This window comes from Phyllopteryx taeniolatus, chromosome 7, assembly GCF_024500385.1.
Source record: "Phyllopteryx taeniolatus isolate TA_2022b chromosome 7, UOR_Ptae_1.2, whole genome shotgun sequence".
NCBI classification, from domain to species: Eukaryota; Metazoa; Chordata; class Actinopteri; order Syngnathiformes; family Syngnathidae; genus Phyllopteryx; species Phyllopteryx taeniolatus.
This window is the reverse complement of record NC_084508.1, coordinates 26,000,130-26,024,136: the sequence shown is the minus strand read 5'-3', so window position 1 is coordinate 26,024,136 and position 24,007 is coordinate 26,000,130. Positions and strand designations below refer to the sequence as shown.

Below are 24,007 nucleotides of genomic sequence, written 5' to 3'. Positions count from 1 at the left end.
GTTGCCAAAAAAGCCATAAAATGGTGAAGAAAACGGAAGACTGTTAATCCTTTGATTCTGCTGAACTGAGCTGACATCTCACAGATAGCAGTTCAAACATAAGTTTTGGTCGACTTTAGAGGCATAGTTTTCCCAAATATTTTCTTTAAGTTCCAAATTAGACAACAGCAGCCGATTCACCTTTACAGATTCCACTTGATCTTGATCAGACATTTACATGTACAAATTCAATATGAAAATGAATAATGGTAAAAATGTTGCTTATTATTTTTCACATTTTCATTTTCATAGTGATAGGTTAGGATATTTACGGTAACTTTCTGTTAAGATGTCAAATTAAACAATGTATGCAACTGTGAGAGATCTGTGTCCATGAAAGACCACAAGACACAATAATTGATTTTCAAACAACTTTATTTCAATGCAAGTTTGTTTGCGTTCAAGTTGACAGAATTAGAGGCACTGTTGGAACTAATATCTGAAAATCATGGTCAGATTAGAGTTGAATGCACATAACATTACGTATATACAATTGCACAAGATACAGTATACACTTATTGGCACATCTGATTTACATTACATAGTTATTCAATGTTTCTAATAACCATTTTCACGAATGTCTTTCCTTTCACCCTTGCCTAAGGAGAGTAATTATTGAGTATTTGATTTATTGTGCTAGCACTACAGCCAGTATGAATGTAAATCTTGTTTAAGGATTTGGTGTTGCCAATGATGGGATGTGCAGGAGTGATGACAGGGACAAAAGCTATGTGTTAATGCTGTGCTGTTACATCTCTTGGCAGATTACCAGCTCCGGACAAACTAAAGGGCAAAGATGCTGCTAGACGAATGGCTCTCTGTGGCTTCTTCCCCTGTCCTTATGTCTCTCTGAGTGGGACAGAAGGAAAATCTTCTCTCATTTTGTGCAAAAATACGTTCTTCTTTTACACCACAAGTGTAATGTAATGTATTTATAGTTAAGGCTTTCCATTTTTATGTAACTCACGTGGAGGTTTATTGTCAGCGACATTGAGAAACATTGAGAGAGAAAAAAAAAATCCCCTTTTAAAAGTTTAAATGAATGAATTTCTAATACATTGTATTTTCAAATTTTACAGCTCAATGAATCAATGCCAGCCAGTGGATAACCACATTGCCAAGTGTTCGTGTAATTTATTTCATCATCATGAAAACGTTTACCGTTTTATAATCTGGTTGTGTCTTTGTTATTAATTTTTTTTGTACTACATAAATCTCTTACTCTCTGAGGCAGAATGGTTATGAAAACATCTGTCGTATCTTTATTGCCTTAAATAAATTGTTGTTGTATCATCACCCCTACCACTGTGAACATAATCCTCAGTCAAGTGAACCTAACACCAGCCGGCAGGTCAATGATTAATAAGTGACAATATTGTCTGAGACTTTGGCAGTGTAATATTACACCACTGACAAGCCCACATGCTGAGCCTGTAACCTTGTCCTTGCACTCAAAATCCACTTGCAGCTTTGACGAGTCTTCAACAGTGAGTTGGATGCAAAAATGCTGTCTTCTTATGTTTTTATACTGTCACACCTAGAGAAGTTAACATAGTCTAAAGGGATTGCTTGAAAAATATGTATATGCATGTGTCTTTGCATAACTCGTTTTGTTCTGCCCACACACATGTGAAGATGCATATAGTTCTCCCAAAGAGTGTGGAGTTCACTATTGTTCAATTACTCGTGTATACATTGTACCATTCACACATTAGCTCAGAAACACCACCATTGCAATAGAAGTCATTTTATTACTGAATAAAAACCTGTTAAATATGAAACTTTTTAACAGACAGCCTAATCGTTTTTGAGTTTTGCTTCCAAAATTATTATTTCTGTTATTGGTCGTCATTAATTTATAATGACTGGTATATGAAGCAATGACATATATTTGAAAATAAAGGTTCTGTACATTTGAAAATATTGAGCAGATTGTATGAAATATTTCCCACGTTTCAATACAGGTAAGTATCGATAGCTGCAAGGCATTTATCCACTCCCTGAAACATCAGGCAAACAAGTTCACAAAATTATATTTATATTATAAAATATTTTGTAATACATTTGTTTTTGTCAGTCAATAGTTTTTCACACTCCATAACAATAGTGTGATAAATACTCATTGGCAAATTCTGAGGTGGCCCCACAAAACTATTACCTGTGAAAAAACATCCATCCATTTTCATAAGGTTACACTATTTGTAAGTGGTACCAAATTTGATAAAATATTTGAAGCAATATGTGTGTCATGAACTGACGACATGAAAACAAATGATTCACACGTCCAACATTTGCTACGGAATCTTGCACAACTTGATTAAAATACACTGTGTACTTGGTCATTCAATATGTGTTTAATTATTTTGTTAAAAGAAATGCAGCTATTGTCGGACCACAAAACAACTACGTTTCTATGCATCACTTATTCATCCATCCATTTTCTGTGCCGCTTATCCTGTTCAGGGGCCTATCCTAGCTAACTTTGTGCAAAAGGTGGACTACACTCTGGACTGGTCGCCAGTCATTCACAGGACAGAGGACAAACCATTAACACTCACACCATCACTGAGTGGGAATTGAAGCGACACTGCCTACAATGTGAAGGTACTACTCCTGTATTACCGCCTGTATAACGCCCCAATTAAATGTTGAAGCTTAACGATCATATCTTAAAAAAATAAAAGATTCAACTAAACGTACATTCCTTGAATCAAGGCTGACACTGTCTGGTTTGTCTGTTCACATTTGTATTTGCCTTGGACCAATAAAAAAATATTGAGTCTCACTTCTGACCTTTGTGTGTGTGTGCAACAAACAACTTGGTGCTAACCTGTGCCAGCCCCTGCAGTCCGCCGCCTTGTGCACTGGGCCCTCAATTTTTTATTTTTTTGTCCTCGCCGCAACAATGGTTCACTGTGACTCTTTTGTGTCGCGGCAGCATATGCACAGACTGATAAAGAAGGCTTTACACACACACACGCGCACACACAAAATATATCGTGTGGGGAAATGTGAGAGATGACTCTCAAAAGCTTTTGACGAACACGCAACAAACTACATCAGGTAAACCTGCACAAGCTAATCAGATCCAATACCGGAGCAGTATCAAATGAATGGATAGTTATCATTTATAGCATGTCAATGTCAAGACAATTTACAGTCTTGCATTATTCAAACAATGTTTGGCTAACACATGCCTGTAAAACATACAAAACATAGCAAAATAACAAAACAACCACACACAAAAACATTTGCAGTACTTTTGGCAAACATACGTTTGGACTGTGGAAGGATGTGATAATAATGGTCATATTCACATCCATTTGCCGATAATCTGAAGCTAACACTGATACCACTGGTAGCTAATACTAATCTGTGCTAACACTGCATCTTTGCTTACCTTTTATCTGTTACATTCTAATTTCACAGTTGATAGGTGCGCAAGCACACCAGCGGACCAACAATTTGTCTATAAGCAGTTAAAAATTCAATTTGCCATAATACAGTATGTTCCCTTTAAAGGTCACTTATTTTGGCTATTTAGACCACCATAGAGTGACTCTCTAACATGGACTTAGTATAAAAGTGTCAATTTCATTTTAAAAACATACAAGTGTCCGGAAAAGGCCCCTCTGACAGCTACTTCTGTTTGACCCGGTTTTGTATGTGCTTTGTCCATATTTGGCTAAGACCGCCCCCTTTCTTCTGATTGGTTGCCTCTGTGTAGAAGACTCACTTGTGAGGGCACACGTATTTGTAATGTTGACAGCGCTGGTCGGCAGGGATCTTCGCTAGTGATGTAGATAAGCTTGAGAAATGCAAATGACCTGATTTCAGGCCTCTTGGCAGATTTTAATTCATATTTCACACGTGTACTGAGGCACCATAGAGACAATATTACATCCCAAATACGGGGGAAAAAATGGTTGGTAAAATACGGCACCTTTATTGGACCACATTTTTCACATCTAGTTTTTGTTCTGTTGTTATTTCTGTTTTTACTTTTGTTTAAATTGCTTTGTTTTTGTACCATCAATACTTGAGTTGATAACTTTTGTCTTGCCAGCCATGGAGGCAATGAGAAGTTAAGCTAATTTCAATAGCTGACCTTGGGGATCGTTATTCCTACCATTATGATTAGTAGCAAATGTGATTTCAGTCAGTGTTATCATACAGTTAAAGAATTAAGTGGGTAAAAAGAAAACACGATTGCAAAAGTCACATTCAGTCACACAAAAAACAATTTATATAGAAATTCACCAATTGAAAGTGCATAAAAAGTGGAATAATTCTAAAACAATCATAAAGTCAGCTGACAGATACTACAGACAAGTTTGGAACAAAGTTAAAAAAAGAAATGATTTTTTTTGTTAAACTCAAAAGTCACTCATGTGATTTTATCATTTTTCTTCCATTTATATGGCCATTGAGAAGGTGAAAAGATTTTGAATGTCTTTTTATTGCGCCAATAATTGGATATTCTGTAACTGTAATTTGATCATTTTTGGGCTATCATTAGCGACTCACTGATGTCCTGATGCACACAAACCAAGGATGGTCAGAAATGCGGGCCAAATGTCCCTTTAACACATGAATAAACCTCACCTCATTTTTCTTTCAAAATGGGTTGCAGTGCAAAGACTTCAGATACAGCCATTGATCATTCATCCACTTTCCATTGCATCCATGGCCAATTACAGTAAGTCTTCAACTAACCTATAATGCATATTTCTTGGAATGCGGGAGGAGGTCGGAGTATCCAGAGAAAACACACAGCTGACGTGTTCACAACTACTAGACCAAGCTGCCAACTTGAGATCCATCAATTGGAATTAATGTTTTTATTATTTTTAATGCCAAAAAATAATTTTAGCAGTTTTAAAGATGTGAGTCTAATTCTAAATTAATCATCAGTGCACAGTTAAATATGTTAAACCATCAATTACAGGATTTTATTACAGTATTCCCCTACTCACTTACTTTTTTTCCTGTTGGTGTTGATGCACAACACTGTCCAAGCCAAAAGTACACAGAGCAGAATTCAACATTTTTGTCCAGAACGAATGTGAAATTTTAGCAGATGTGCAGATTTGAGCGTTTAAACGCAGCATTATGTGTGGCTTTGGACCGAAACTAAACTGGGACACTTTGTGTGTTAGCCTTTTATCTTTTCTTTCAGTTTTTTTCCTACATAGTGTTCTGTAAAGTGTTCTGTAAATTGACTGTCTGTTGTACTAGAGCGGCTCCAACTACCGGAGACAAATTCCTTGTGTGTTTTGGACATACTTGGCAAATAAAGATGATTCTGATTCTGATTCTGATTCTGATTCTGATTCTGATTCTTTTTGCTTACGTTTGGCTTCCGATGGTGACAGAAAATGGAGCAAAATGTCGGCTTGGAAAAGATGTGTCATCTTCACGTCTTTTTGTCCCCAGAATTGATTGGAAGTCAGTTTAATGTACAGAAATTAGGAGCTAAAACCCAAAAGAGGCGACATTCATGCTGTTTAATCTCATATGAGATTAGCCAGGCTTGAGGTAGTTTCTCTACGAGCCTGGTTGTCCATGTGCCCAGAGATGGTGAAGATGTTCAACATCCTGTCCACGAACCTTCGTCCAGGCCGTGTCCTCTCAAGTAGGATGACCGCAAAAGAGTAAATTCCAACGCCCAGAACTGCAGCCCCCCCTCCAGTCAGCAACACCACACCAGAGACGTACATATCGTTAAGTGCTTGGCCTGGTTTGGGCATATGGTTCACCAGGGCCAGATGTAGTAGAACCCCTCCACAAATGAGCATGGACATTCCAGCAATCAAAACCACAAGGAAATCAGATAAGCCTCCACTTTTGAGCATGTCAATCTGCTGCCGGCTTCGAATGCAATTCATGTCCTGCACTGCTGAGCTGAGCAGCTGTTTGAGCAAAACCCCCAAGGCGAGCAGGCAAAGGGCCGTGCCCACACCCAGCCGCCATTCGCTTGAGACGCTGGTGGTAGTGGAGAGGAGGCCAACACCCCCGAGCCCACAGCCCACGATTAGAAATACAGCGATGGAGTAGCACAGCAGAGACTTCCCGGGTTCTCTGAACCACCACAGCTCCACTTGTTCCTCCAGGATCCCGTGCTGAATCTGAATTGGGTCAGCGGGACCATGGAGGCCCATTTCAGGGCCTCTAGGTCCCCTCAGGGGGGGAATATCGTCCAGTTCAGGCATCTTGCTGCCACTCCCAGCCTGATGAGTAAGGCAGCCACCACCACAGAGGAAAAAGAATCCACTTCAGAATCCTTTCAACCCGTGTCACCTTCACTGACAGCTGACGCTGTTGGGACTGGCAAGTCGAGTGGTTTTAGCAGGGGTCACGTTGGATGTTAACCTGGAGGTCTCCCAGGTCACTTGAGAGGCATTACCATGACAATTGGAGGCAATGCTGTGTATGTACAAAAATACTTGCCTGTATAGGTAATATTGTTTTATCCACAGCAGACCTCGACAGTCAATTCGGGTCCCTTCATCCAAGCTGGAGGAAAGGTTGGCTCCGGATTCACCTCCGCGCTCGCAGGAACAGAAATTTGTAACTGGCAGCAGACATCACCTGGAAGAAAAGGCAGACTGTTTTGACACATTTTCACCTTCTAACCTTTGTTCGAAGCATTCACGGTATTCTGAACAAAGAACTGAGACATCAAATGAGCTTTTATGTGCAAACTGTGTTGAAGAGTAACTCACAAACAGTTGAATGTATTTACATTGACTTCTAGAGGCTGACATTTTTACTTTGCTTCAGTCATGTTGAGTTTTGGTAACAGGTGCATTAGAGAATCAGCACCATATGTTTAGCGCTACATATTGGTCTCATTAAAAATACACCCAATTAACTTTTAACACACAATTACTTTTTATTTGCAATCCAACCATTCTATTATGGCTGTTTAAAAACAAAAATGTTTGCCTCATTCTCTCAATGCTAATGAAAGTTGCAGCATCAACTGATAGCGGGAAGAATGTACATCCACACACACAAACGAGATTCTATCACACCGACTTACAGATTTGACCTAACAACTACATGCACGTTAAATCAAGTCTTCACTCCTAATGTTTATGAATTATGTAAAATGAGTCCCCTATTATAACCATGTAATTTGTAGTCAATGTAATTTTGTCTCTTAAGTTACTATTGACAATGCCATCATTCAAAAGTTTTAGACTTAATGTCAAAGAAAGGGGACATTCTAAACACACTGGACAAGCACTACAGCAGTGGTTGTCAAAATGTTGACACCAAGTCCCACAGAGAAAACTACTTAGTTCACCTTTACAACTATGACCACCATTAAGTGGTCAGCAAAAAAACGAGACGGAGACTCTAATCCTAAAAAGTACATTTAATATTATCGCAAGCCACTATGACGTGCTGGAGTGTGACCATTTTTAATTAAGTGGCTCTATGCGTACCACAAGAGGGAGCCCCGTACCACCACTGGTACTCGTACCACACTTTGAAAATTACTGGCATAAAATCACTGGCATGATATCCTGTGCTGTATTGACAACATTACAGTCCTCAATGTATTTATTTCCTGGTCATTAACAGCATTTTGTCTGCATTCATAATTGCAAAGGGAACTGCAACAATTATGCAATGAGTTTCGAAAGAAAAAAGCAAAATAGTAAATGGTCGAACAGCACAAAAAAAAATAGGTTCTCAAAGGTGACCAAAATACTGTTATGGTTCTTCGAGACGGGGAGCTGTTTTTCTCAGCCCACACACAGTTCTGGCATAGTGGATATCCCTATGCTACTCACAGCCACGAGGTGACAAAATTGCATGTACGTGTATTTGAGGATTGCTATAATTTGCTGTGATGGACTGACCAGCATTATGGTACTTAATCAATTGATTTAGTTGGCATTTTGTTTCTCGACAGCATTTCAGCAATTTCTTCAGTGATGCTCTTTTTCTTCAATTGTGGTCTTGGCTCAGCATATTTCATCAAACACAGTTTCAAACCTCATCACAGGCCCCATCAAGATACCGCATGTAATCTAGACAGCAAGCACACATGCTAGCGAACATCCTCAAGGTTATGGCTGTCAGCAGCTTGTCTTTAGAAACCTGGCAGCAGCTTCATTTCTATCAAAGTCAGCAGCCCGTGGCACAAGCCCACATGTCCCAACACAAGCTGACAGGAGTTAGTTACACTCGTCCTCACATTTTGTGGAGGAAAAGACAATTCAGCAAAATCTAAACTCAACACCCCGTATCTCTACAAACATAACTGCACATTCAGGACTGGGATTATGCTTTGAGGCAATGTGACAGATGATTTAAAAACATTAAAATCTGATTCCCTCATTTAGATATAGATTTATGCTGACATTTTTTATTAATGTAGGCAGTGCCCGCCTTGTACAAAGGTAAAGCAACAACAGTGGCATAGGGAGTGGGCATACAAAGCGTGTGAAGTGAAGTGTAAGGTAATTACAGCAGGGAGGTGGGGTGTTTATTGGCAACATGCTGTTCTTTGAAGCATTTCATATCCTGTGTCTGATGCGACGGATCGCTGCAAGTGAGTGTTGCAACTGTCGTACATTAACTAAGAAAGAAAAACATACCTCCATCTATTTTCTATGGCGCTTGTCCTCATCATTTGGGGTGAGCTGGATTCTATCCCAGTTGACTTTGGGCAAGAGGCAAGTCACACCCTGGACTGGTCGCCATCCAATCACAGGGCACATGTAGACAAACAACCATTATCACACACATTCAAAGCAATGGACAATATACAGGTTCGATTGCCATTCCAAGAGCATGCAGGAAGATTTTCTGTTATAGTGTATTGATTTCATAGCACACTGGTTTCAATGTTGAGTCACTAATTAATCCCAGCTGGTCTGAGCACAGCGTCAGGTGGCGCCATAAAAAAATAGGACAGTGAGTCAGGTGTGCACATGTAACTGTTGTAAGGGATGAAGTAAAAAGGTGGAGGAAAAAAAAGCCAATACTGAACTAAATATTCCTCAACCACCTGCAGTCAAACAAGAAGGTATTGAAACATTGCTTTGAAGCAGTGGCGGGCTGAGTACCTGGGCCATCAATAGCGACTTAGTCCACCACTTAAGACCACCACAATCATGTTGCAATTATAGAAACAATCAATACTATACAAAAACACACATAACAGCATGCAATTGTGCCACATAAATCATTTGGAGCTAACAAAAACTTTTTTTAAAAACAAATCATACTAAAAGAGCAGCTGATTATCCATCCATCCATCCATTTTCTGAGCCGCTTATCCTCACTAGGGTCGCGGGCTGCTGGAGCCTATCCCATCTATCTTCGGGTGGGAGGCGGGGTACACCCTGAACCGGTCGCCAGCCAATCGCTGGGCACATAGAAACAAACAACCATTCACACTCATTCACACCTACGGGCAATTTAGAGTCTTCAATCAATCTACCACGCATGTTTTTGGGATGTGGGAGGAAACCGGAGTGCCTGGAGAAAACCCACCAAGGCACGGGGAGAACATGCAAACTCCGCACAGGCGGGACCGGGGATTGAACCCGGGTCTTCAGAACTGTGAGGCTGACGCTCTAACCAGTCGTCCACCGAGCCGCCCTGTTGTGAATAAATTCATATAATTTCATGGAACAAATATTACAATTTAGGTTGTAAATGTACAGTAGGTCTATGCGTCTGATATTGCTTAAACCAGCAGAGAAGGGCTTGCTGGCCCTCATGGCTCACCATTGCTTTTAAGATTGTTTTAATATCATCTTGATTCCTTAAATATTACTGTATTAATTACCTAAAAAAAAAAATTCTTCGTTCCACTTTAATTCTATGGAAGATTCTGTTGCACTTCTTTAACTGTAACATGGGTAATCTTGCTCAATGATAAAATTCAGGATTATGCAGGAGGTTGGTATCTCCTGTATGCAGGTGTACAAAATGATGCTAATCCAAATCTGGATCATTAGATATGTCTGAGCCCTGTGGCCAATGTAGTTGAAAATGGGATCAAAAAACATAAAACAATCAATGAGGTGCAAGAAAGGTCATCATGGTAGGTAGATAATAGAAAAAGTGGGAACCATAAACAACAGAAGCATGTCGTCATTGAAGTGCCGCAGTTTTATTACTTCTCCTACAGTAGCTTTTCATACTGGCTTCAAAAATAAACAAGCAGCTTACCCATATTTACACTATTTCTTTTATATATATTATAAATTCTGGAAAAAAAAAACAGTAAGCAGCAAGAAGAAAACAAGCAGCATTAATTTTAGTTGACGAAAAATTTAATGGAGGGAAACCCCAAGGAAAAGAAAGAAAACGTTACTTATTGAAAAGTGGCAATTGGACATGGAGAAATATGCCTTTTCCTACCACTATTCATTTAAAAAACTGATGCTATTCATGACAAATATTCAAAATGGATTTCTTTGAAGTGATGGGAGTAGCAAACCAATGCTGGACACTCAGGCTTACAGCAGAGAATGAAATGATTGCGGACAGGCTGACAGTGTAAAAACATCCTTTGTTATGCAAACGAGTTAAGAGTTATGATGAAAAACTGAAAAGGATAATCATGAACCTCAAACATGAATCCTAATCTGTAGCTCTCATTGTCTGCCTCTTGGAAGTCCTCAGCCTTACAAGGTCACCGGAGGAACTGTAGCATAAAAAAAAAAAAAAAAAAACATACTGCACTCCAATTACCTGGGAAGCTTTGGGACTCCGGTATTCCCCCCTCTGTTATGTTGGCCCTGAATTCATTCCACTGGCCATTAGTGTCTCATTTTATTGTTGACACTTTGTTCTTTCAAAATTGGCTGTCTGGCAATATGCTAATCAGATTATCAGTCAGCAGAATAGGTTCAAAGGTTGCAGTAACATCCAGAGGGACTAAGGGGGGTACAATATTTTTGTTAAATTTGCCGAGGCTCAGGTGGGGGTTAGGGCGAAATGATTCAACAATATGGTCATACATGGAGCATGTTTGATATAGTTACAAAAAATAAACTCATATTTCTGCCAGGGAAGAACGTATTGTGCTTTACTTGAGTGTGACAGCACAATTAAAGCAGGCGAACACTTTGTCACTTGGGAGCAGACTTCATTTTGGCAAGTAAGCCCATCTTGTGATGCTTCACTCACATACAGTAGGTGCATCTATATTTAGGATGCTGTCAGTGTTCACGTACTCCTCTCACATCAAAGCTATTGCTGCCAAATAAAGAACATTTTTTTTAAAATGAGATCAAGAAAATGTATCGAAGAGAATCTCCTGCTGTGCGTTTGTTTTATCATAGGGCCTATGGTTTGGCTTAAGAGTAGTACACGGGAGACAAGGTGATGTGTTGCTGTGGTAACAAAGCAATACACTCTCCTCTCCTTTCTATCTCCGCCTTTTCTACTCACTCACACAGCCCCCTCTCCTCTAGTCAAGCACTGATTCTCTCGGCGGGCCTGCAGGCGAGGAGAGGGGTCAGGGTTGGCTCCATCTGTCTATGTGCTGGGCACTGGTGCCAAATGCCATAGGGAGTGGAGACAAGGCTTGTGTGGCATGGAAGGGTAAGGGATATTTGAAGCTCTGGACTGAGGGTAGTGCTGAAACTTCGGCGTCCTTCTTGGGGTTTGAAATGTGGTTGGCAAAGACAAGTGAGCAAACAACATATCTTTTTGAAGACACTTTCTTCTCAACATATCGCGCAGCCATGCAGACACAAGGTGCATTATAGTCACAATGGACAACTCACAGGGAGAAACGAATGCCCCCTCTCTGTATGGTACCCACAGCTCTACCAACTTTTGACGGATTACCATTGGCAAAGTAGATAGCCAGATACCCTGATATACTAATCCTGCTACCTGGTCAGCCGGGGTTCCAAGCGATACCAAATAAACCAATACTAACCTGCTCAATTGTTAAACAGATTGATCATCACCACAGCAAGCTAACATTATTAAAATGCAACATTATTTATCAACTGTACATAAATGACCAAAGTGGCTTACCTTAGCAAAAAGGTATTAAGGAGATACACTATATTTATTTGAAATAGACTGGCGAGGTACATATCGTTTTTCCTGCACGCAGCTTTCAGAGGTGTGACTCTACTTTTCTGAATCTGGATTGATTTTGACCCAAACTGTGGTAAAATCTGCTCACAAATAGTTGTGCTATGCTGGCCTCACATTATTTAAAATGTAAGATAAAAGGTGGACTGGCTCTCAAAAGAATCCCACCGCACCACTTGTCAGTAGCACTGCCTTGCTCATTTTTCCACATCCTGTCCTGTCCTGTCCTGCCCTTTTCTGTCCTCTCTCAAAACTACAACTACAACAGAGACAGTGAGTCACGCCACACACACCCAGTGCTATTCTCAGTAATAGTCTGAACGAAGAGACAAAAAATTGCCACAGACACACTCCCGACAAGTTATAGAATGTTTTCCCACAATAATGGAAACTGTTAAGACTACAAAACTAATGTGCTTGTAGTGTGTAGTGCAAATTATATATCAAAAATTGGATTTTCCGACATGCTGACTATAGAGGTGCGGCACGATGACAAAGTTGTGAGTCTGGCTGTAGACATGAATTCAGTTATTAATGTCAGCGGAGGCTTTAAACAGATCCATCCTATTTCATGCCCCTGCGTACCCTCTGGCCACTCTAAGATAGTTTAATTCCAATTTTTCTGCATGAGCTCATTTTTTAGTTTATGGCCCACCATCACCTCAATCAGCTCACACCTCTACACACCCTCATCTCCATTTGTTTCATGTGCTTATCTCGCCCGCCTTCCACACCTTTCATTCTTCCTTCGAGCTCACTCCTTACCTCCTCTGTAGCACCGCCAGTGCTCTTTATCTCCCAAACTTCTTATCTTTCATGTCTGCTTGGGAGATGAGGTGTTGCAAGGAGAGACCTGTGTGCCTGTGTGGAGGGGGGATGGGTGTTGGAGGGGTGGTACTCGTCTTTGCGAACTGATCTCCCTGTGGCTCAAGGTAATTCAGCCTGACCCAAAGCTCCTGCGCCATTATACACACACATACTGTAAAGCACACTATATATACACAGCGTGATACAGCCATTAGAATGTTGTGATGTTTACATTGTTTTTACTGTAGGATTCTGACATCTTTCCCCATTTGCAATTTTCTATTGGCTCCATTATTACCTGTGTCCACCGATGCATTGATCCATTTGAGTAATAACAGCATAACTCCTCATAGTAATACACAATCTGTCCTCATTTATAAATCAAGCTTCCTCCTTCATAGCTGTAGCCTTGCCTAGTCCAATGACTTCCAAGTCTACATCTTCACACCCACTTCCGGACATCTTTCATCTCATTTCCACCAAGAGCAGTTTAGAGCAGTAAACCGCAAGCTGACTTGGGTTTTGACTGCAGTCTCTGCTGTAATATCAGCATCAGCTATGTAAATGGTGTGAGATCATACCAGCATGACACAGTCTGACCCCTCAATTACAACAAAGAACAAAGAAACAGAACATGACAGAGTAAATGAAACGATAGTGGACAAGCTGCATGTGTGTTCTTCTGTTTATTTCAGTAAGACACGAAGAATACACAGCACCTTCTCATTATTTTTATTTTTTTTTAAATCCACACAACATTGAGTTGCCACCCCACTCAACACAACATGCCAACACCTTCTAAATAGTGCTATTTTAGCTTCAGATGCCATTAAAGACAATAGTCATTTTCACAGTGCATTTTAGCCGTTGCCTTTCTGACACTCTGAAGTACACATTCACGCAGCCGCTGCGAGTTGCCCAATTACCAAAATTAGATGTGTGGCAGTGAAAATTGTTTTCAACAAAAAGGGGTGTGGTCTCCGGAGTTAAACGTGACACAAGGGCCTGGTTGGCAGCAGTCTCGCCTCTGCTACCAAATTGGAAGCAGGTCAAATTCCCAGGTCCACTCCAACTCCCTATCCCATAATTGATCCCTTACACAGAAAACAGTGAGCCAGAAAAAGCAGTGAAAATGCTGGCTTTGGTGGCCAGTGTGAAAGAGGTCCCAAATTATGGTTGTTTTGATTGTATTTCATCGTAATTTCTCATAACCATTCAAATAGGGTCCACTACAGATACCGTAGTAATAGCAGGCACATGCACAGACATTTTTGGGGGCAGAAGCTCAAGCCAAAAAAAGGTACCCATCACCAAAATTATTTACACAATTAAGAACTTTCTATTTATCTGATCTTATCTTTTCCGCTGGTAACCTATAACCTGTGCAAAGAAATAAAGAAGGGAAGGTTTTATGTTCTGCATTTTGGTTTGGATTGTGTTTGGCTTTGTTTTATATTTTCCTGTGTCCCATGTGTTTCATGTCTTGTGTGGTCATTTAGTTATTGTGTCCACCTGTTCTCGTCAACCCTCTACCTTGTGTCGATCAATCAGCCACTCGCGTCTTGTCCAGGTGTTCGTGGTCTCGTCAATTTGTTTGTATTTAGTTCCCTGGTTTCTTTCACTTCATGTCGGTTTATTGTCTGTGGCATGTCGTAGTCGCCTGTAGTTTTACTCGTCATGTCTGTTTCCAGTTTTAGGTTTATTCAAGTGTTTCTTTGTGACTTTGATTTTGTTTAGTTAGCTTTTTCTAAGATGCTTGTTTGCCTTTAACTTGGAATTAAATATCATTTTTGAGACTTCTCCCTTGCCTCCCTGCTTCCCTGCACTTGGGTCCTCCACGTTTTGCCTTGCCTTAAAAAAAAAAACCCATGTGACAGAAGTAGAAATAAAAAATGCCGGTAACGTGGTTACACTAGTGCACATACTTTCTTTAGAATGGGGATGTGGCTGTGTTCATAATTAAGTAGACTTTACACCGATCTGATCGGCCTGATTAGTATCGGCCGATAATTAGCAATTTATGCTGATCGGATTTAATGTCATAATTCGCCGATCCGAACAATGACGTCATTGATCGGCTCCGAAAAAGACATTTACTCCACGTCGCCGTCATGTACAGTATATTTGAATCCAAAAGCTAGTTTATTGTTAGCCTGGTCACGTGTCTTTTGACGTAGTACTGTAAATATCTGACCACCAATAAAGTTATTTTTTTTAAAAACATGTCGGCAGTGTGGGACAGACAACATTTCATGCCCGGATGAGACTACAAGACAAATTTGGTCATTCACGATTGAACTATGTCAGACTACTGCAGTAAAATCTTGTATTCCGATACCACCGCATCCCGTTTTTTACGAACACTGGGCTTCATCTTGTCAACTCAAACGTGACCAGATACACTCGCTACCATGGCGACGAAAACAATAATGGATCGCTCCGTGTTTATAAGAACAAAATGGGGGAAAACGTGCGCTGGTGGTCACCGGTGCTCGGGAGAGGACGTTCATTTTAGGCTTGCTTGAGGTATGGTCACATACTTTTAAGAGGATACCGCTCGCAGGCAGGCAACAAACCGTTATGTAGCCTAGCAAGTATGTAATGTTATATTACATATAATATATCACACATTGCGTGCATGCACTAAGCTGTGGCAACAGAACATACATGATGCATGGAGATAATAAAGGGCTTATTATTAGTAGTATAAGAGGGGATTTATTAGACTTTTGACAGTGTAAACTAAACAAACAACCTGATTGAACTGCACCAAACATCATTGTTTTGGTGGAAACAGGGCTTTTGCTGCAATAGGAGCAAAATGAAACAGCTGCGCCAGTTCTGCTTCTGTCAGGTAATCTTCAATTCCCGTTTTCACTTGCGTGAGGACATTAATTCAGTAACGCTCATAAGACTCCTAATTTGAATCCCCTTGGTTCCCAGACTGGAAGGGTGCCTGTGAAACCCTGCGGACAGCTGCTCCCTTTACTTTGTCATGCACAACTGCAAAATTAAAACGCTAATCAAATCCCATTTTAACATGCATGCACCCGTCTGTTTCTGTCCTGGGAAAAATGCTACCTGTTTTCAAGGCCTTATTTAAAAAAAAATATATATTTTAAATCCCAAGCTTCCTCTTGTGGGTTCAGGGGTGATACTGAATATGCTCTAATTAAAATAAAACTGATCAGAATGAATTTGGATGGTTGGATGTCTGTCTTGTTTATAGACCAATGAAGTGACATTTTCACTTATGTCGAGGGATTCCTTTTCGTGTACGGAAAAATGGGAGCTTTAGGAACTACATTTTGTCACAAGCTCTGACTGGGACTTGCAGTGTATTTAACAGGCTGACATATACATTCTACTTCTAATTCTACTTCTCTCTCATCACTACACATTGGATCAAGAATATTATCGAAGCTATTCAAATGAAATGCAACATATTGTATACAGGGTGTCCTCACTTTACAGTGGTCTTCACGTCTGTTCGTGGTGAATTAGTTTGTGCCCCTTCCTCTATAAAACTCAACTCCGAGAGTGAAGTTAAGGAATTGTTCTCTATTTGGAGTTATTGTTTTTTTTTTTATTTGATTATTTTATATTCATTTCCTAGAAGTGTTTTTCATACAGATATTTACTGCAATTACTTTACTACTTGAGAGACGGTAGAAATGACCAGAAGACAGAGCTGGAGGTGGCAGAGTTGCTATTGCTACATGTTGTTTTTCATCAATACTCTATATTATCGCCCCAAACAAAGCACAGCTATAACAACCCAAAAATGAATGAGGGGAAAGGAGAGTCAAAAATGTAAATATAATAACTCCTCACTGTTGATACTCATCCTCATTAGTCTGCTACAGAAAGTTTAGAAAACCTTGCATTGTATGTTTGTAGAAATCGGAAACTATTAAAATTTCAAACTTATTGAGATATGATCAGGCGATAGAATTTTCTACCAACTCTGAACTGAATGGGCTGAATGAAATAGATTATGCTCATACTGCAGGTGGACAGGCGCTATATCCATGAAAAGAGGTGGATGGAGTAGGGAAAGGACGTCCGGATACAATTGACCACACAAGGACCTGACTTTGTGTTATCTGCTGACTGAGAAACTCGACACCTCTCTTTAAGATTCCGCCCTTGTGTCGTGTCGCAAACACACACGCCTCACTCTGCCTCACCTATAAGAGCTAGGCCGCTTCAGACTCAGTCACCAGTATTGTTTTTTGGCATTCTTTTCATCCTATGCTCTGTGGTGACCACAGGCTCCTCACTCATCAGCCTGACTTGTTTTTATGTCTTTGACCACATCGTGAAAGAGTGTTGTTGTTTTTGTTTGTTTGTTTGTTTGTGTGTGTGTGTGTGTGTGTGTTTTGCATTGTGAAATAGACAGTTCAGAGGATTGAGCTTTGTCCGAGGATAAGATATGTGACTGATCTACAGTTTATGAACAAAGTGGCACAAGGTTTCATCCCTGGCTGTGCACATTATCGATCTCTTTTATTTTATTTATTTATTTTTTTAATCAAAATAACGTCCACTCTGTGGTTTATAGAGTTTCCATAATGCAGCAAAACTGACCCGTAGCTCCATGATGTGTCCAGCATGTAAGGATTTACTCATCTGTGCACTGTAATCGTGGGCTGTCCCACAAGTACAAAGGTTAGGCTGTGATACAGTGTCACCATGTTTTACTTCCTTAATATGACTGAAAACAAATTAGGAAATAGGGTTCAAGAAATTAAGAATACTGTACTAATAACATGAACGAAAAAGAATTAGGAATTATTTAAATATTTTTTGGGGAGTAGTCTCAGCTAAGATGGGGGGGGGGGGGGGGGGGACCTCTAAATGTAATAAATATATTGCTGTAAAATGGAAAGAACCCACCTCATTTATAGGCTATATTAATGACGTTATGTCATCTTATCCCCTCATTTAACCTACAAAACGAAATAAATCCAACCCATGTTTTATTATTCATTTTCCCATGAATAGGATGCATGTTTTATTATTGGTCTGATATTTGAGATGTATATTTGTGCCAGACATTTCCAGAAACTAATGGATCTTATAGCCTACATAAATGATTTCAAAAGGAAAAAAAAACAAAAACAAAACTTAGTATAAAGTTGTCAACGGGGAGAAAAAAAACCCCACACCGTTATCGCGTCCTCTTTTGCCGAGTTATAAAAGCCATTCTTACTGTGCCCTCAGCTGATGCGTGTCGTTCACCGGTCAGAGCGTCCTTTCTATTCGAATTCCAGGTGGCGTCTGCGGCTGTGAAGCGGCCGCAGCAGTCGGTGCACGCATCCGAGCCTCGGTGGCTCGCCGAGTCCGAGAGCGGCTCCGATTTCTGTCTACGCGTCCTGCACCAGCACCGGGCGGACTTTCCCCGGTCTGCTGCAGGAGTGGCAGAGCGAGACGGCACGGGACGCCGGTGGGAGGGGACACGGACGGGTGGATGGAGTTCTCCGTGGGGGGCAGGAGCCTGTGTCTACCTCGCTACCTCTCTGTCATTTGCAATTTCCACAGCAGCAGTGTTCGGTACCCATGAGGACATGCTGGCTGCCATTTGGAAATGTAATTGATTACAACTCATTTGATACATTGGATCTTATTGTTCCATTGTTACATTAGAATATACGTTTATTTGACAAAACGTGAGGGATATTGTCAGTTCTCATCGCTAGGAGAATTCAGACATGTTTTTAGTGTACTGTCTGTTGTGTGTAATTTGTATAACTAATCATGGTGTCAAAGGTTTTACACTTTTACTGTAGAAAAATGAATTCCACATTGGGTTTGGTGCCTTGCATTACAGCACGTCGGAGGCTCACTCCTGCATCAATCCCAATTTCTTTCATATTCGGATCCGTAAGAGTTGATCTGACAGTGTCAGTATCGACTTTGCGAAGCCACAACGTTTGACACAGCTCGTGTATATCCAGTCATTAGATTGTGTCTACTTAACTAATTTCCAGTATCCTGCATGTGCTGTACAGTGCTCATCTCGAGTTTGATGTCTGATATTCCTTGAAAACCCCTCAAGTGCCACTTTACTACCTGTATCTGATGTCCAAACCAGTGAGCAAACATTTCCTGTAAATACACAGATTTTCGTTTTATTACTGCCAAACAAACTAAGACGGAATATTAATGATGTACTCTAGTGTACAGTAGACGAGTGGAATTGAGCGGAGGTGCCAGCAAAGTGAACAAAAAGGGACCATTCTAAGGCTTGATCCCAAACCAGTGGCCAGTCCATGGTGGACCCTGCCTCTCATCCAAAGTCCCCCACCCTAATGAGGATAAGCGCTATAGAAAATGGACGGATGATGGACAGATAAGATAATTAATTAATCCTTATGTATAGAATTGAGCATAAAGGCGCAGAGGATCATGCAGAAGAAGAAACAAACATCATGGTGTTGGTCTTAATACCAGTCATTTATTTTATCAGTTTATCAGATCAAATGTAATATTGTCCTCAACAGCATGCTGCCTCTTCCGTTGTTTCTTCACATTCAATATTTCCATTCCCATCAGGGCCACCATCCAAATTTAGATCAAGAGTTTCATTCACAGCTAATCGTTTACTCATTGAAGTGTTACCACAGGATGCCTCGTGCACAGACGAGTATTATTTATAGACCCAAGCCAGAAGAACTTGTGAGTGTGATTGTGTTGATTGGATGCAACAGTGTGACCAGAATGTGAGAGATAAGTGTGTATACACCCTGTTCTCTTAATGGTTCACACATACGTTGATTAGCGTGCTTTCTGTGTCTTGTTGGTTGACAAATTGTCATCTGTTTCTATAAATTCATATTTACCACAGGGGCTTAAAAAATATGTCACAACTGTTGGGGCAGCCCTAGCGTGAATATGTCTTTATAATGTCACAGTTTCCATTTGTGAACCTCTATCACAGATGACAGCACATTCAGTGTACATCAATTTAATTTTTTTTTAATAATAATTAAAAACATAGCATAACAGTTGATAACATCTGGCAGCCCATTGAGTTCAGATAAGACCTTTGGACCTGAAATTACATATATTTTCACCAAACCTTCTCCATAGTGGTGAAAGGAAGTTTGTGCTGGCCATTGCAATGTTTTATCAACTATAAAGTGGTAAGTAAAAAAAGGGTTGCCCTGCAAAGTGATCCATTGTCCATCCAACCATCCATCCATTTTCTGAGCCGCTTATCCTCAACAGGGTCGCGGGAGTGCTGGAGCCTATCCCAGCTATCCTCGGGCAGGAGGCGGGGTACACCCTGAACTGGTTGCCAGCCAATGGCAGGGCACATATAAACAAACAACCATCCGCACTCACATTCACACCTACGGGCAATTTAGTCTTCAATCAACCTACCATGCATGTTTTTGGGATGTGGGAGGAAACCAGAGTGCCCGGAGAAAACCCACGCAGGCACAGGGAGAACATGCAAACTCCACACAGGTGAGGCGGGGGAAGAACTGTGAGGCAGACACTCTAACCAGTCGATCACCGTGCCGCCTGTGATCCATTGCTCCACCTCAACGGCTGTTCACTGTGTTGCATTTAATGTGTGGCTATGTGCAAGTCAGGCAGCCATGCTGTGGTTTAGAAGCAATGCCTTAATGTTTGTGCTACTGAAATATTGCAGGAAATTGTCATTTCTGACCAGGTACAAAATAATCAAATACTCATGATAATGTGTGCACAAGATGTTTAAAATGGAACCCTTAAAGTCAAACACAATGTGTTCCTGGATGCTGGTCAACCTCAGATTTTTTGGATTTGTACATTTTGCCCAGAAGAAATAATGGGAATAGGCATTGAGAACTGGGGCTCTATTTTTGTGAGCAGTGTAAATCCGGCGCAGCAGCGGCACGACTGTGCACCAAAAGTGGATCAGGAACTTTTTTATTACACAGCGCTTTGACTAGAACACAAAACAACAAATTTAGCAAATAATGGAGGGTAGGTCAGGGTTGGTAATTTCGTAGACCAGCTCAGCCTGGCAGATCCGATAGTGGGCGGGATGGGATGTTTACAGCCGACTTCATTTGCCGCCATTCAAAGCGGTTCCTGTCATTCCCTTTAGATGTGCAGTGTCAGTTTTGATGCAGACTTCTCTGTGTGGAAGAGGATGATACATAATCGCAGCGGTTCATGCATGAGTGGAGCATTGTCACTGCTTTTGGCTGCTATGGCAACAGACAATGTGAGCGGGTACCCTTATTAAATACAGAATGAGCTGGTGATAACCACTGGCACTTGAAATATGTCCGTGGACCTGTGTGTTTGCCTGTGCCCCGATCAAATTCACCAAAATCACGTTGGAGCAGCGGTCTACCTTGCACCAAAACCTGGACATGGTCTGAGCAGGTGTAAGTTTGGATCGACTTTCTGCCTGGCGCATCTTTAAGGACACGCCCTCGCTGCACCGGTGGTGTATTTTTTTTCCAAACAATGTATTTATCAATGAGCAATCTCATTGGCCTGAAGCGGTGTACACTTTTACCGTTTTTTTTTTACATCTTAACCTTCGTGTTGCAGGCGCTGTGTGTCGATCGGTGGGTGGAGTCTCCCGCAATGCAGCTGCTGGTGATTTTTGACATCAGCAGTGTATTTAAGCATGAGAGACGCAGGAGGAAAACGCCGAGAAATTGTACTTTGCTTGTCGCCATTGCCTTGCCAGCTTTGTTACAGTCTCACGCATTTCAACATTCATTCTGTCCTGCCAGTAGTGTTTTCCTGTTCTTGTTTCTCTTCTTTGTGTAGGTTAGAGTTTGTTCTCCCAGTTACTTTTAATGTTTTCCCCCTGTGGCTTCCCATCAACTGTCCTTATTTAAGTACCTGTCCCCTAGATGGGTTTCACTTTGACCTTCAGTCACGTCACTTTCTGTTTAATAGTCGTTTTTTCACGTCAGTGTGGTCCCTTTGTTGAATAAAGTCTGTAAACCTGCATCTTCTGTTGTGTTGCTTTGTGGTCCAAATATATTGTTTGATGTAGCTGTAACAATGAAAGAGAGAACTGGCTTTTCAAACTCTGAGTTAACCAAACACATAAGGATTTGCAATCGGAAATATGTAAAAGTTTCAACAGTTACATTTTGGGCCAGGACTGTTTACAGAGCTCAGAAGAAAAAAAAAATCACTATTAACACAATCCACACCACAGGACATTGGTCAGGATAATCTTTCAGAGACATCCAACGGGCCTTTGCTGACTTTGATTGGAAGGGGGCCGAAATGCTCAAATTCGGCCATTTGTCTGTATGCATGTACCCCAATCAGGGGCAAAAGGACATGTAATGTATTAAGATCCTGTAGAAAGCAATACAGTATATTGAAGAGTGAAGGCTACATGCTGCTACCTCTCTCAACAACACAGGTCGCAGTGACTTATTTTTCACCATATTCCTGCTCCAAACCACCATTTTTCTCCTTGGGCACTCCCTCCGGCAGCAAAACTCCATCTGTGTTTATTACACCTCGAACTCCTTTTCTGAAAATGGGGAGCGCCCTTGTGAACAGATGCACGGCAATCTGTTAATTCTGGTAGCGACACTCTGAAATGGGGTTGAGGAGTACATTTACCCTTCTCAAAAGTGATGAATTTGACTCTGAAATGATGTACAAAATGTCAGTTCTAGGTAAACATTTTGAGCTTTGAAGTTATTTATTGAAGGAATATGCTGTGGGCAGGCTTAGGAAAGTTCATTTTCTATGCGAACTGGTTTAAAGTTCAGTTCACCGTTCCAAAAATGAATTAATTCAGTACATATTTCATAATTTAAAATTTTGAACTAAGTTCATTGTTCCAAAACTGAAGTAGTTAATAGTTCTTTTTTTTCCAATATGTGATATATTACCCTCAAAATACTGGCATTTAATTTCCCCATTGTTGCCACCCATTCAGTCCACAATAGTAGCCAGCTGCAGCTTTCACCCTACAATCTCAAAAACATGAGAAAAAAAACTTGCTTAAATTATCTTTTTTTAAATGAGGAATTAAAACAAAAACAGGGCTTTTGTCCTTAATGTGCAAACAAAAACACGCAACACTGTATGACAGCAATAATGGTGAAAGGACTGATAACTTTGCATTCCTTGCACCTCTAGCTGACTATATTGACTCAGCTATTCTTATATTACAAAAATCCATATTACGACTGTGTGATCGTAAAGTGTTTTAACTAAAGCATTCTGATACAAATAATGATTTTTCACAATTACGTACTGCATTCTGTACCCTCTGAATTGTCATCACTTTTCTCCTCGTTATGGCCCCCCTGCTCATGCGTACACACAAACCCCCACAATAATCCTCCCTTGTCACAACCCCAAAAACATATTATCAGGAAAACGCTACACAGTGTGCCCCCACTATTCGCTGTGAATAGTGGAAATCCGTGAGTAATTGACACCGCTCTAAAATGATTTATAGTTGCCTATAGATGCCGTAAGATACTCACTTCACCAAAGTTAATTGGGACTAAGGTGTCATGAGAGGGCACCGAAGTAAGACTTTTGTATTACACAGGGCTTTGACGTGAGCATAAAAAAGCGAACTGCCGAAAACTCCAGAAATCAAAGTAAGTGAATGAACAAGATCGTTCTGTTTTAAATTATAGACCTGAAAGGCTCTTCTTCTTTGCACCACCTTTCAACCACCATTGTTTTATCAAAATTATCTGCACAATAATGCCTGTTTGCTGAAGTCCCAGAGGTAAAATGCCATTCATGTTTGTTTCTTGAGCACCTAGCTTGAGCCAGGAAGGGGGATGAGCTTATCTGATTTAAAACAACAAAATAGTTGGTCACACATCTGCTACCTTAAGACAGCACCTTAAATTGCATGTTCGGCTTTAAACGTCCCATGCTATCAGATTTTTAAAAAAAAAGAAAATATTTTAAAATATATTCTTTGGTCGAAAATGCCCAGAAAGTCCTTTTTTTCAAGCTATTCTAGTCATTCAAATGTGACATGTAAATGAGCTTTGCTCTGATTAGATCTCTCAAAAATACACACACTTTCAGTATATGTATTTTAATCATTTCATATATT

General features: G+C 40.5%; 2 protein-coding genes across 12 annotated transcripts in view; one reads left to right on the top strand and one right to left on the bottom strand.

The window, feature by feature from the left end:
* ap1m3 (adaptor related protein complex 1 subunit mu 3) overlaps positions 1–2,824 on the top strand; it is a 42,390-nt gene extending 39,566 nt beyond the window's left edge. For 6 of the 7 annotated variants that reach the window (XM_061778710.1, XM_061778714.1, XM_061778709.1 and 3 more), the window contains one exon: positions 804–2,824. In XM_061778710.1, the coding sequence (XP_061634694.1) occupies positions 804–826 (23 nt within the window). In that variant the 3' untranslated portion in view covers positions 827–2,824. The remainder of the gene's footprint in view (positions 1–803) is intronic. The other variant, XM_061778708.1, reaches the window with a different exon arrangement.
* Positions 2,825–4,262: 1,438 nt separating this feature from the next.
* LOC133480529 (transmembrane protein 125) lies at positions 4,263–18,365 on the bottom strand. Of its 5 annotated transcripts, XM_061778718.1 has the most exons (4): positions 18,149–18,365; positions 9,556–9,663; positions 8,655–8,749; positions 4,263–6,630 (listed from the first exon to the last, which is right to left on the bottom strand). In XM_061778718.1, the coding sequence occupies exon 4, from the start codon at positions 6,249–6,251 to the stop codon at positions 5,553–5,555; it is 699 nt and encodes a 232-aa protein (XP_061634702.1). In that variant the 5' UTR covers positions 6,252–6,630; positions 8,655–8,749; positions 9,556–9,663; positions 18,149–18,365; the 3' UTR covers positions 4,263–5,552. The 5 variants fall into 5 exon arrangements, with proteins under 5 accessions (XP_061634702.1, XP_061634699.1, XP_061634701.1 ...); XM_061778715.1 differs by lacking the exon at positions 9,556–9,663; XM_061778717.1 differs by lacking the exon at positions 18,149–18,365 and having other exon boundaries at positions 9,556–18,142.
* Between the last annotated feature and the right edge of the window lie 5,642 nt (positions 18,366–24,007).

Excerpts from the sequence above, each read along its gene's own strand:
- LOC133480529 (XM_061778718.1), bottom strand. The coding sequence starts at position 6,251 with ATGCCTGAACTGGACGATATTCCCCCCCTGAGGGGACCTAGAGGCCCT.